Source organism: Podarcis melisellensis (assembly GCF_964234715.1).
Source record: "Podarcis melisellensis genome assembly, chromosome: 1".
Classification (NCBI taxonomy): Eukaryota; Metazoa; Chordata; class Lepidosauria; order Squamata; family Lacertidae; genus Podarcis; species Podarcis melisellensis.
The window spans coordinates 33494749-33509838 of NC_138528.1; the positions used below are offsets into that span (position 1 = coordinate 33494749).

The window sequence follows — 15090 nt, forward strand, 5'->3', positions numbered from 1 at the left end:
ACTACATTGCCCTAAACAATGTCTTCAGTCTTCAAATCGGTATTAGAAACTCAGATATATAAGTTAATTGCTAAATGGAACCTTAAACCTGGGTTAAAGTATGTTTAGACACTATTCCCCCCTCCCCCCCATGGAGTTTATTCTTAGTCTTATTAATTTCATTTCCGTACCAGTTTATATTTTAAAGAATACATCTCAAAGTGGTTTACAACTCATTAAAAAATAAAAAATAAAAATCTAGACTAAAACAAATTCAAGCTTCCAGGGAAATATTTTAGAAATACTTCTCTAAGTGACATTTTGCTTTGCCCATACTTATTTCCCTACTTAATTCATATAACTGCCCCATAGCAGAGGTACTCTAGCCAGTGTGGTGTAGTGGTTAGAGTGCCGGACTAGGACCTGAAAGATCAGGGCTGAAATCCCCACTGAGTCATGAAGCTCACTGGGTGACCATGGGCCAGTCACAGCCTCTTCACCTACCTCACAGGGTCATTGTAGGAATTAACTAAGGAGGGGAAGTGCACCATGTACTCCTTGGAGAAAAATGTGGGATATAAATGCACTAAATAAGCTCTTCTGCTTACCGGCATAAGAAAGCTGGCGAGACCAGCCAGATGGAGATGTCAGTCGCAAACCTGACATCCAGAGATCTCCATATACAGTGGTACCTCGGGTTACATACGCTTCAGGTTACATACATGTCAGGTTACACACTCCGCTAACCCAGAAATAGTGCTTCAGGTTAAGAACCTTGCTTCAGGATAAGAACAGAAATTGGGCTCCGGCGGTGCAGCAGCAGCAGGAGGCCCCATAAGCTAAAGTGGTGTTTCAGGTTAAGAACAGTTTCAGGTTAAGAATGGACCTCTGGAACGAATTAAGTACTCAACCCGAGGTACCACTGTAGTCGCAATTGGAAACATGCCAGTTGCAAAACACGCCTGGCTAATTTGGAACACTGCTTCAAATGGGAACATACACTAAGAACAGGACATGATCGTGCTGTGGCTGAACCTCGGAGCTTCCAACAAGGCCTCCAAAACTACCTTCCTACTGCAAAGACACCCATCCTCTTTCTAACTTGCCCTGTTAGAAATGCAAGCAAAGGTCTGCAGCTTTCTCCCCAGCCATCCCCCTCCAAATGAATTTCCCTCCCAACTGGGCACAGTTCTGGTATTAGAGCCTAAGTGTAGGGGGGAAATGAGTTTGGGCAACAGACTATGGGAACCCTCTCACTCACTTTGCCTATCACCATCTAAGAATGAGTCCCTGGATTCCCCCTGCTTGCCTTATACTTGATTTCAGTAGACCTGCATCAGCCACTATTATGTCTAGTTTGAGCCTCATGTGACCTAGAAAATAAGCTTGACATAAGCAGATTATGCGTTTCACCCACTTTCTCCTGAGTGTAGGCCAAGCAGCAGAATTGGGAGTGGGCGGGCACTGCAGAGTGAACTGTTCCACTTCACACATTCTGAATGCTCCCCTGCCTAAAGCAAGAACCCTCCTAGCAAGCTGAAAAGTAGCACAGTCAGAAGAAACCCTCCCCTGATGAATTTTCCCTGTAAGCAGAAAATTGGCTTGTGTGGGGAAGCTTTCATTTCTTCAGCCTTCAGCCTGCATCTACAAATAGTGCAAACGCTTCACAAAAGAAAAGCTGTTCAAAAAACATGACTCAAAATGTGCTTTATGACCTACAATTGCCTACCACCTACATACGCATTACAGAAATATTTGAGTTGCCGCAGGACACCTTTACATTACGCATCTAATTTTCCTAAATTTCAAAATACAATAGGGATGAATGTGTGCAATCAATCTGTACGTTTCCTTGATCCCCGCCTAACACTACCCGAAGGAGTTTCAAAGCGGCTAACATTCTCCTTTCCCTTCCTCCCCCACAACAAACACTCTGTGAGGTGAAACAAAAAAAATTCCTTCCAGTAGCACCTTAAAGACCAACTAAGTTAGTTCTTGGTATGAGCTTTCGTGTGCATGCACACTTCTTCAGATACACTTCTTCAGATACACTTCTTCATTCCAGCCAGGTAAATAGCACTCAAAGAATGGGTAGAGCAGAATCAGTGAAGAGCGTGGCATGGAAGGGAGGGGTGGCCTGAGGAAAGGCCAGACAGAGAAACCTGGAAGACTGCATTTGCTCACCAGGTTTGAGATCTCCCCCCTCAGGTAGCAGATTTTGGTTCCGCATACACACAGTTCCCACCTATCAGTTTTCTTCCTTCTCAGCATCACTTCACAATACAGTGGTACCTTGCGTTACATATGCTTCAGGTTACATACGCTTCAGGTTACAGACTCCGCTAACCCAGAAATAGTACCTCGGGTTAAGAACTTTGATTCAGGATGAGAACAGAAATCGTGCAGCGGCGGCAGCGGGAGGCCCCATTAGCTAAAGTGGTGCTTCAGGTTAAGAACAGTTTCAGGTTAAGAACAGACCTCCAGAACGAATTAAGTTCTTAACCCGAGGTACCACTTTATTCCCTTCTGCTACAGTTGTGTGCCACTTATTAAATAAAGGCAAGCTCTCTGTGTTACAATACAAGGCCTAAAATTGCCTGATGTCTTGAAATTGCCAAACACACAGCCACACGCTATTTTCCTGCGCTGCATTTTTGTTCAGATCCCTCGGTGTTAGACTCCCATGGGAATTATTCAGAATTGTTTGCTTATCAAGTTATGTCTCAGCTCTAGAGCTGGTTTTAAATGCCTCCAGTATCAGCCCCGAAACATGTAAAGTAAGAATACAGGATCACGTGCCTCTGATACACATCTCAAGGTGGCCTTTTGTTCAGGTTTGCCTTGTGTGTATTTTGTATTTCCACCCAGGTCTTTTAGTCTGTTTTAATCTCAGCGAAGAGTGTTTTTAAGTTGTGTTACATGCACACCATAATATCAGTCCTTCATTCTCTCTCCTCTTTCTGGGTGCACCACCCCCCCGCCCGAAAGCGAGGAACAATTCTAAACTCAGAGCAAGGAAGACAGGAAGAGGAGGAAGTGTTGCGCCAGAAAGCCTCCCTAATGCTTAGGAAAAATAGAAATGAGATCTCTGGCATTTCCCACCATATCCTTGCAACGACAGAAGCAGGGGTGGAGCGGAAAGCCCCTGCATTCCTCCTGGGAGACTACAATGGTGCAGCTTTTGGGCGACTGCAAGAAACAAGGGGAAGGAAAGGACTCAAAGTTCAGGCTGACAGTGAAGCCCACCAATGCTGCCTTGCAGGCACTGAATCTAGAAGTTCTTCTTTTCCTCACTTGCCCCGTGACAGCGTCTCGTCGGCTGGTTACTGAAGACAAATTACATGCCAGTTAGCTCAGCTGGCTAGAGCATGGTGTTGATAATGCCAAGGTCACGGGTTTGATCCCCACATGGGTGCATATTCCTGCATTGCGGGGGGGGGGGGTGGACTAGATCAGTGTTTCCCAACCTTTTTTGGGCAAAGGCACACTTGTTTCATGAAAAAAATCTCGAGGCACACCACCATTACAGCCCCGTGACGTCAGCGCACAGCGTCACGCCGGGAGGGACGCACGAAAGTGTAAGTTTCAATTTTCCCCCTCCCCCTTGCCTTCCTTCTGTGCCAACCGCTAAAAAGCCAAGAAAAAAGCCAAGACTTTAGGGCAGCAGGTCAACACGGAAGAAGCTCCTACCTAAGGACAGGTGCGACGGCCGTGTCCTCTTCTGCCACACTTGGCAGCCCTGCCTCACGGTCGTGACTCCCACCCTGATTTCTCCCCGCAGGTCGAGCGGCACAGGCAGCCCAATGTGTCCAGCCCAGACACAAGCCCCGCTTCCCCACTCTAGATCCTGAATGCGACCAAGTGCTCTGGACTCCCGAGGAGGGTGGGAAAGAGGACTCGCATCTGGTAGCCTCCGGGCTCCTCGCCTGCTCGAGGGATGGCATTGCAGGCAAGCTGCCGCCGTCGCCATCGCCACCCCCTCATGCGAGTGGACCTGCCCGGAGTGGTGGGCCGGGGGAGGCTCGCTCTCTGTGGGGATGTGGCCCGCATGCGCAGTCCCGCTTCCTCCTGCCCAGGGCTGAGCTCCTTACCCGCGATCTCGGTCTCGCGCACGCGGATCCCACTTATTCCGAAGCTCGCGCCACTAGCCGGGGCTCTCACACCGTGCCAGGGCGAGGTGGCGCGGCCCACTGACGTCATCGCGGCTCGCCGCCGCCCTCGACTTCCCTGTTCCCTCCCCTCCCTCGGGTCGCCGTGGTTACCGAGGACTGCAAGCTGCTCGGGCGAGCGTGGGGCATTAAGTGGGAGAAGGAAAATTAAAATTAAAACTCGCCTGAAGGCCGCCTCTCCGGATATCTTTCGAATTTTTTAATTTTTCCCGCGGCACACCAGGCAACGTCTCGCGGCACACTAGTGTGCCGCGGAACACCGGTTGGGAAACACTGGACTAGATGACCCAATCGGTCCCTTCCAACTCTATGAGTCTATAATTCTGTGGTTCACATTTACATCACAGCAGCCTGTGCGATAGCTTGTTGGGTACTCTGGGGCCTGAATGCAGAAGCCCAAGGGCAGAGATCTACTGCAGATCTTGTATGCTTAGATCTCACGGTTGTCACCAGGTGCAAGTGGGGATCAGTCAGACCATCTGCCTTTGCTCTGATGGTGGAGCAGTCCCTTCCGCTTGTCACAATTCAGCCACCGGCTTCCAGTTTGCCCAGCTCAAGCCACTGAACTCAGGGACCCCAAGCTAGAGAACATACCCTCCAGGTGTGGAAATCAGGTATGGCTGCCCACAAACTCAGCCTGGCCCTGCGGGAGTAGCTTAAGTTTTGACACTGACCTTTCAGAGTTCTCAGAATTATTTGTTTAAACAAAACAAAAACACACAGTATCTGATTAACAGAGATGACTCCTAGATAACACCCCACTTCCTTTAGCTTGGACATGTAAGAGAACAGTGTGTACACTTTCTGTTTTACCTCATAACATGCTAAAAGTGCTCCCATTCCAAACTGGGAATTCCATCGATGTGTCTGATAAGACTGTTTCTTTTGTTCCTCCACACACATCTAGAATCTCCTTCCTATTATTCTACTCAACTCCTACATGCGTTTGCTTGACAATTCCAGACTTAGAAGAATTTTTTTACAACAACCACTGGTACAAATGTGGGGTGAGGATGCTTTCCCCTTATCCTCGTTCTGACTGGAGTTTTTCATGTGGAAATTAAAGGCCTGTGAGAGATTACTTTCGTTTAACTTAAAAGCAACATATCTGGAGACCTAACAGGATGTTGTGTTAGATTACCACAATGATTTTGCAGCTTCTGCAGAAGACACCAGGGATTTTCTTTTCTAGTCAGAACAGTACATAGCTTCCTTTTTGCTGGGCTGCATTCCTCTTCAGTTACATACGCCTGCTAAAATTATCATTTTTGCCACGATTATCATCAACCCCAAATGTTGACTACATGTTGTGTTGGGGGAGGGGGTGCACACAGAAGTTAATCTCGGAATGTAGCCCCTTTGCATGTAGAACATGCCATGTGATTCGGTTCTTACATTGTGTATTAATATAGTCCTGATTGGAGGTATTTTTTTTTTTTTTGGAGAAACAATGTCTTTATTTTCCAAATAATGAATTACTGGCTAAAAAAGCAAAGGGGGGCTGATCTGATTTGATTGGAGGTATATCTAGGCTCCTTTCCACACTTGGCAAAGGATCCTGCACACCTTGTCTAGGTGTCCAGAGCAGCGGAACAGTGGCCCAGGGAGCGCATGCCCGATTTGGAAAGAGTGGAAAAGGCTTGGTTTTTGCACACAGCTCTGAGTCTGTGACCTTGGCAGGCACCAGCCTGACCAACCCCAAGGTACGTCCCTAGTCTTGATGCCCAATGATCCTACTGCCAAAACTGAAACCAAGGTGGGGGAAACACCCTGGTAGGGTGTTTTTGTCATGGGGGTGTATGCAACTAATCTTCTTCTTTTTTGGCGATCACTCGCAGCCAAGTAAGATTGTCCTTCATAAACACAGTGTTTGGGTTTGGGATGGGGTTTTGGAAGGCACCTGTGCGTGAATTTGTTTTATGTGTGTAGATCAATGCACGCTGACCAAGGCACAGTCTTCGCAGTAAGGCTCTATTCCAATGATATGAGTAATCACAATGACCAGTAGATTCTTATCAGCTGCAGCCTTCATCCACCTTCACAGCCGCTGTAACATACTGCCTGTTATCTTCCACCTGTTCTGCCGTTGAGGACTTTTTGGATCATTCTTTGTCTAGCTCCTCCCCTTTGACCTTACTGCCTTGGGTGACCCTGCTGGGAGTACGAGTCTCCTGAGGGCTTCACTCACAAGGGTCACAGGAACATGCAAGCCCATTCAACACAACAAGGTGGTGATCCAGTGAGTGAGTATGCAATCAATGACACAAATTGGCACATGTCTTGGATTTGCATTGACGTACTGCATGTTTCTATACTGGCTCACCACTGCTCCTCATATCAACTATGAGCTTCTTCTCCTTACACCAGGGTTGAGCTGCCAGTTATCAGAAACCATACTGAGTTCTTACTGCACCTTCTGCAAAACTTGTTCAACTTACCAGTACACAACAAGTAAATCCCTGCTTCCACCAGCCAATAACATGTTAGTGACTTAGCCACAGATATGAAAAAAACAGGAAAGATATGTTACAGGGTTAAGGAGAGTAATAGCAAGACCTTAGCATGGGCTGCCATTACGCCATGTTTCTGATAAGGCTTTTGTGCACCACCACAGCCTCAGTTAATACTCTGCCAGATGCAAAAGCTGTACGATTTCTGTCAAAAGCAGGTAAGAGATCATCCTGTCAAACAACCGCAAGCTAAACAAGCAATTCCCATGGCAATGGATGTTTTAGTCCAAAGACTATATGGAGCTAGAGGGACAGCATCCATTATGCCAAAAAAGTGGCAACAAGAACTCTAGACACTCATGATTTTAAAAAGGTACCTCACCTCTGAGGTGCTTCTTTTTTTGTGCCCAATCACTAACTAAACTGATGTCAAGAGGAGACCTTGAAGTCCTCCCATCCCAGTGGCTGCTTCTCATCACAGATTTCACACTAAACTTTGATTGTATGCATGGGGATACCTGCTGGAAGTGGCAATGATCAGCACAGTGCCCAAGTGGGCTGTGCCTGTCTGGAAACACCTCTCTCACTCTTGTCTGCAGTCAATTCATTCTTCTCCTACAGGTCCTCATCCCTGGTATCCCTTTAACATTTCCCTGAACATTTTACTTAGAATGGGGGTCCTCTATAAAGAATGGTGTAAGCATTCTGTGCATGGATTCTAACATGCTGGCCATGTCCAAGTTATCATATTTCAGAATAATAAGAGGGTGTGAAAGAGCCTTATGGCAGCAAATGCAGCCCCTTTCCCTGCTTCCTAAACACTAGGAAGTAAACAAACAAATCTTCAGTTAACCAGAGTTTCTCAGTTAAGACAAAATGAGAAACTATGGTTGATGGCTCCATGAAAAGCCAGAATGTTAAACCATGATTTGAAGCGGTAAAATAGCTATTACACACACGCAGTTATTTAACAGCTAGAATGGTACTTACAGTTTGAGATGGAACGGCTTTGTTGTAAACTCTGCTAACGTTGAGTCCATCAATCACAATATCAAAAGGGGGACACTGATTCACGAATGTCTGAAATTCTTCAAGTTCCTAAAAAAAAGATAGAGAGAGGGTAAGAAGTTGAAAGAAAAGCAACAATGAAACGTAACTGACTTATTATAGACCCTGCTATTTTTGTTTTTTTCAACCAGATTTTATATATTCAATGAAAGAAAATAAATTGGTAATGGGCACAGAATTCAGCAACCAAGCTATCTTTTATTGCTCTTTTTACTGTGGTTAAGTTTCTAGTCCTTATGCTTGCAATGGTAAGTGTCAGGGAACTGCCATCTAAAGCGCCGGGGGCGCAAAGGCTCACTGAGGTTGAGAGAGGAGTAGCAGCGGAAGAGGGAACCAGTAGAGGGCGAGCAAGAACTCCAAGGGAAAGTGAGTCGGAGGGATGGCTCAGAGACGCTTCCAGCGAAAACAGTGGGGAGGTCTCAGGACCTCCTATAGGGACACCCACACCTCGCCGGAAACTGTCACGCCGAGAGGCCAGACGACGTGTTTCCGTTAAAGAGCTTTTATGTTGGAAACGATTCCGAAAGCAGCCACTTTCGGATTCTACTAGTGATTGACGCAGCCATGCTGGAGGGGCTCCGTCACAGGCAGAGGTTTGAAAACCTGATCAAACTCTGAGGGACTTGCATTTTACGCACAAGCAGCTCATCGTCCCATCACAGCAATCCGAAAGTCACCGAAAGCCAGCTTGTGCAGGGAGAAGCATCATGAGCAACCCAGCCGGAACCAGAGGAGCAGGAGCAGCTGGAGGGGGTCCAAGCCTGGAAGAAAGGTACAGGGCGTTGGAGATCCAGTTGGCGCTGCAAACGGCGAGGCTTGAGGAGAGGAGGGCTCAGGATGCAGAAAAGGGAAAGGAGAAAACCACCCCGCTCGCCAGAAAGGTGCCAGGATTGGTGCAGAAATTCGGGGGGGATCCCAGGAACTATCATGCCTTTAGAACAGAGATGCAATACGCTCTAAACTTGCAGTTTGATGACTTCCCCGACGAGGAATCGCGAGTGGCTTTTGTGATTGGCCATCTCGAATCCGGGGCGAAAGATTGGGTTAGACCCCTGATGGCAGCGAATAATGAGATCCTAAAGGACACGAGGAAGTTTTTTCGTGCCATGGACCTGATGTTTTCCAGCGATATTGAGCAGGGGGTGGTGCGAAGGCAGTTAATGGCTTGCCAGCAAGGAAGCAGATCTGTCCGTGAGTACTGGACTGAGTTTACTATGCTGATTCATAAATTGGGGTGGGACCTATCGGCGGAGCCCATCCAAATGCTTTTCGAAGAGGGGCTTTCTTCAACCGTCAAAGATGAGCTTTCCCGGGGGCCCAGGGCGGAGTCTATGGATCAGTTAACCAAATCTGCGCTGTGCATAGGAGCGCGCCAGGAGGCGAGGGCTTTGGAAAAGCGGGAAGGGAAAGGAGACCGTTGGAGGGAGTTCCGCATTCCAGACATTCCAGAGCCACCTTTCCCGCCGGCAGAGCCGATGGAAGTTGGAACAGCGCGGGCGCGCGCAGTTTCAAATCCCAGTGAAGGGCGGAAGAAGGAGGGAAGGAGCGCCAAGAGATGTTATCTCTGCCAACAGCCAGGGCACTTTGCCAGAGTCTGCCCACAAAGAAAGGAATGGCAAGGGATGGCAGGAGCTGTTGGGGGAAAGGAAGAGGAAGGCAAGGAGCAAGTAAAAGCCAACGCCTGGCTGCCACCGTCGGGGCACAGCAGCCAGGCCAAAGAGCAGTGAAAGTGCCCATGCCGGAACCTCCCAGACCCGCTTTAGTGATAGAGGTGTTACTAGAACTGCCAAACGGACACCCACTAAAGATCAAGGCGCTTTTGGATTCAGGCAGCTCCTGTAATTTCATGAGTAAGGAGTTTGCAGCTGAGCACCAGATACAGACCATCCCTTTAAGTAACCCCTTGCAGGTGACTACGATTGACGGCAGAGAGCTGTTGGGGGGAGAAGTTAGCCAACAGACTGTCCCGATGATAATGAGGGTGGCAAGGCACACCGAACAGATAGCGTTTAATGTGGCCATCCTGGGAGGAGCGCCCATCATTTTGGGGATGAGCTGGCTGGCGCTACACGATCCGCTAGTGGGCTGGCATCAGAGGGTGGTCTCCTTTGGGTCAGCGCATTGCCTAGAACACTGCAAGGAGGGGAAGGTTTCGGGAGGAGACAGAGTCACCCTAGCCGGGATGGAAGTAATGGACAAAGGGAAGGTGCCCCCGCAATACGCAGATCTGAGCAACGTATTCAGCGAAAGGGAAGCAGACAAACTGCCACCGCATAGACCCTTTGACTGTCAAATCAACCTACTCCCTGGGGCCCAACTCCCAGTAGGCAAGCTGTACGCCATGTCAGACAGGGAGATGCAGGAGCTGAGGGAGTTCATTGACAAAAACCTGAAGCGAGGTTTCATCAGAGAGTCCCGAGCGGTGGGGGGCAGCCCAGTGTTTTTTGTGGACAAAAAGAACACAGACAAACCAAGACTGGTGTGTGACTTTAGGGCCCTCAATGCAGTGTCGGAGCCCCTGGCTTTCCCTATGCCCCGAATTGATGACATTTTGACCAGAGTAAGGAAGGGAAAGATTTTTACAAAGCTGGACCTGCGGGGGGCGTACAATCTGATACGCATAAGGAAGGGAGATGAATGGAAGACCACCATGTTTACCCCTTTGGGAGCCTTTGAATACCTCGTTATGCCCTTCGGTCTACAAGGGGGCTCCGCGTGTTTTCAAGCTTTTATAAACCACGTTCTGGGACCTTTGCTCTACAAGAATTGTGTGGCCTTTTTAGACGACGTGTTGGTGTATTCGGAAGATGAGGAACAGCATGTGAGGGACGTTCGAGAAGTGTTGGGCAGGCTGCAAGCCAACCAGCTGTGGGTGAAACTGGAGAAGTGCCAGTTTCATACCAAGGAGGTGGAATTCCTGGGGTACCGCTTGTCAGACAAGGGATTGGCCATGGATCCAGGCAAGGTCCAAGCGGTACTGGAATGGAAGACACCGAAGACCAAGAAGGACGTGCAAAGATTCTTGGGGCTTGGGAACTTTTATCGGAAGTTCATCAAGAACTTTGCCCACTTGACGGCGCCCATCACCGACTGCCTCAGCAGCAAGAAGAAATTTGTTTGGACGGTAGAGGCGGATCGAGCCTTTGAAGAACTGAAAAGGGCTTTCGCCTCGGAAGAACAACTTCTGCACGTGGATTTACGAAAACCCATGAGAGTGGAAACCGATGCATCCGACCGGGCGGTAGGGGCGGTCCTTCTTCAACCGGGGAGGAGTGCGTCGGAGTGGAGACCGTGTGCCTTCTTCTCGCGGAAGCTGAATAAATCCGAGAGGAATTACACGGTGTATGACAGGGAACTACTTGCCATTCACGAAGCATTCCGGAGGTGGAGACATTTATTAATTGGGGCACAACACAAGGTGCAAGTGTGCACCGACCACAAGAATTTAGAGTATTGGAGAACAGCTCGAGTGCTCAACCAACGACAAGTGAGATGGGCACAGGAATTCTCCAAATTCAACTTTGAAATTTGTTATGTGCCAGGCCCAGAAAACGTCAGGGCGGACGCGCTCTCATGCAAACCAGAGTATTGGGAAGGGGAGGGGGTGATCGAAGAGAGACATGTCATCCCTGAGGACCGCTGGGTGTGTGGGGCGGCGCTGGTGGGGCAACGAGAACTGGTAGAGGAAACGGAAAATGATGAATATGCCCAGGATAAGCTCAGAGGTCTCAGGGGGGAGGGCGAGAGCCCCGGAGGTTTTGAGGAAAGAAATGGGGCATTGTATTACAAAGGGGCACTGTATATACCCGAAGGTGAATTGAGGGGGAGAGTACTCAAGCAGTTGCATGATAGCCCCACGGCGGGACATTTTGGACAACACAAGACCATGTGGTTGGTTACCAGGGAATTTTGGTGGCCTAAGGTGAGGGAAGATGTAAGGGAGTATGTAAGAGGGTGTGACCAATGTCAGCGAGCCAAAGGGGAAAGAAGGGCGCCGGCAGGGTTATTAGAACCATTACCCACACCAGAACGGCCTTGGGAAGCGATATCAATAGATTTTATGACGGATCTGCCAAAGTCCAAGGGGAAAACAGCCATCATGGTAGTAGTAGACCTGTTAACTAAGATGTGCCACTTTGTAGCATGCTCACATGCAGTCACAGCGGAAGAAACAGCGAAGTTGTTTGTAGAACACATCTTTAGGTTGCACGGGGCTCCCTTGAGGGTGATCTCAGATCGCGGCAAACAATTTACTTCCAGGTTCTGGAGGAAGCTCATGAGCTTGCTGCACGTGGAAGTCAATTTTTCAACTGCCCGGCACCCTGAAACCAACGGGCAGGCGGAAAGAGCAAATGGCATTCTTCAACAATATCTGAGGTGTTATGTCAATGACAGAGAGAACGATTGGGTCGAAAAGTTGGCGTTGGCAGAATTTGCCTACAATAATGCGGAGAATGTGTCCACAGGGATGAGTCCCTTTTTGGCAAATTACGGGTGTCACCCCAGGGCATTTCCAGGGGAAGGAGGGGAGAGATGGAGCGTCCCAGCGGCTGAACATTTTGTAGAAGAGATGGAAGCGATCCATCATCAGCTCCAGCTCAACTTAGAAAGGGCTAAGGCACAATATAAGAAGCAGGCAGACAAGAACAGAAGGGAAGGTGAAACCATAAGGGTGGGGGATCAAGTGTGGTTGTCAACCCAAGGGTTGCCGTTCAAAGGGGGTTGTAAGAAATTGAGGCCCAGAAGATTGGGACCCTTTGAGGTCATTCAGCAGGTCAACCCGGTAGCTTTCAAACTCCGATTACCCAACCACATGAAATTGCACCCAGTGTTCCACAGGTCGTTACTGTCACCATACAGGGGGGGACGTGAAGGGGAGTACGTCAGGGGACCAGCCTTGGAAGAGAGGGAACGCCGCAACCATGTAGCGGAAATCCTCGATTCCAGGTGGAAGGGAAATCAGGTGGAGTATTTGGTGGCGTGGGAAGGGGAACCGGAGTCAGAAAACACCTGGGTGAATGCAGAGGAAGTCAATGACGAGGTTTTAACAGAAACGTTCCACCAAAGGTTCCCGAGGAAACCTCAGCCGATAGCAAGGTTTAGGAGGGAGTATTTCGGCACCACCGATGAGGAAGAGGAAATGGAAGGGTTCGCGGAGTCGGAGTTGGAAGAGGGAGTGGACTCCGATGACGAAGATTACCGAGAGAGTAGGAACAGCAACAAGTGGAGGGAAGTGTTCGCGACGTCGGAAGACGAAGGAGGTTCTTTCAGGGGTTTTACCTCCTCACCGCCAGTAGGGGAGGAGACGGGAGGGGGTGAAGGGGGCCCTGGAGGGGAGGTGGATGTCAGGGAACTGCCATCTAAAGCACCGGGGGCGCAAAGGCTCACTGAGGTTGAGAGAGGAGTAGCAGCGGAAGAGGGAACCAGTAGAGGGCGAGCAAGAACTCCAAGGGAAAGTGAGTCGGAGGGATGGCTCAGAGACGCTTCCAGCGAAAACAGTGGGGAGGTCTCAGGACCTCCTATAGGGACACCCACACCTCGCCGGAAACTGTCACGCCGAGAGGCCAGACGACGTGTTTCCGTTAAAGAGCTTTTATGTTGGAAACGATTCCGAAAGCAGCCACTTTCGGATTCTACTAGTGATTGACGCAGCCATGCTGGAGGGGCTCCGTCACAGGCAGAGGTTTGAAAACCTGATCAAACTCTGAGGGACTTGCATTTTACGCACAAGCAGCTCATCGTCCCATCACAGCAAGCTTCAATGTGTATGGGCAATATCTTATGAAGATTCAGAAGTCAGAAATTGAGAACTTCTACAGCCTGCATATTTATTTGCCACTCGTCTAAGTCTATATAAAAAACTGAAAATTAATGTATGCTAATTTGCATATAAGTTTCAGAAATCCACTTTTGTTGCCACAATACAAGGATACCCAAGCACAGAATTGATATTTTTTTAAATTACTGAATACACATTAGCCCCGACTCTAAACAGTTGATAGGAACATATCCTGGAAATTTTATTTTTTACACCTGCAGTAGCTACACAGCTTATTTGTTCTCTTTAGGCCTAAACTTAAGGTTTATGAACTAATCTCTGCCGTATTTAGGATGGAGGTGCCAATCAAGCCTATCAAATCATTTTTAGAACTCCATGAAGTGGTACAGACATATCTGAAAAACTACTCTGAGTGATGTCACCAATCCACTTTGGGTTGAGTTATCCAAGTGTGCTGTTTTAATTTATTACTTCCAGAGTTTGCAGAAATGAAACTGGGAAACTGTGGTTTTCCCAACCCCTCTCAATTCCTGGTAATCTGAGTAAAACCTCTCTCATAGCAAGTAGCAGCTGCCTCTCAGCGGGCAACCAAGAAACAACAACTTCCTCTACCAGTTCTTTTGCAGTCGCTGCAGAAGAAAGCACAATCCAAAATGAAAGCATAGAAAAAGGAACATCACACAGGAAGGTCTGGAGGCTGTGGAAATAGAGGAGCGTGTTTTGGGCTAGGTGTATTGCAGGACAGGGAAGCAGTACAGTCAGAGGCCTGAACTTCATAGAGGAGTCTGAAGTAATTATCCAAACCTTTTGCTGTGCATAAATTATTTTAGTGATCAAAATAGTACCAATGGTGCTCAACGTATAGTTAACAAGATGATCAAGCTATGCTACACACCTAGGACAGAAAACCCCGAGCTCTTTTGGCTTCTCATTCAATTACCTGAAACAAAAGGACATTTTGATTTACACGCCTGATTTTGAAGGGGAAAGTTCACCAGTGTGCAAAGAATCAAAGAACATAAAATAGGCCCAAATGGACAGAGTGGGGGTAACAATACAATCCTATACATGTCTGCTCAGAAGTAAACCCCAACGAATTCACTGGCACTGACTCCCAAGCAAGTGTATCTAAATTGCAGCCTACAGTTCCACTTTCAATCAGGCAGGATGCGGATGAAGTAAAACTACTGAAATCAACTGATAATTGCAGGATGGCAAAGCAAACTACTTGGGGTGGCTAGGATTTTCTTTTCGTTTTTGCCCTCCAACGTGGCAACCAGCAGATCTTGAGAAAATCCAGTTCTCTCAGTCTTATCAATAATACATGTGACAGTGCACTTTGTTCCAACGTTTGACATTAGTCACCGACATTAGTCACTACCTCCACATTACATTTTTAAAACCTACATTTCGAATCCTGTTCTTGCTTCTTCTTTATTTTCAAAATACCTGACAGCAAGTCTTCTGGGAACTCCCTATTGCTTTTGTTACTCAAACTGCCTCTCAGGGGTTATTGCAGGTGCATTTCCCGAAATGAACCCTGTCAACTCACGCATATCACCAAAGCCTTATAATTACCCTAGACACTTCTGCAGCACAAAAGGAAAGCAGAACTGACATGCTAATACAGCACTTTCTTTTTTTT

General features: G+C 48.0%; 1 protein-coding gene across 1 annotated transcript in view; it reads right to left on the bottom strand.

Moving 5' to 3' along the window:
* PRORP (protein only RNase P catalytic subunit) overlaps positions 1–15090 on the bottom strand; it is a 58529-nt gene that overhangs the window by 26168 nt on the left and 17271 nt on the right. Inside the window, exon 5 of the mRNA XM_081911931.1 lies at positions 7589–7696. Coding sequence (XP_081768057.1) covers positions 7589–7696 — 108 coding nt within the window. The remainder of the gene's footprint in view (positions 1–7588; positions 7697–15090) is intronic.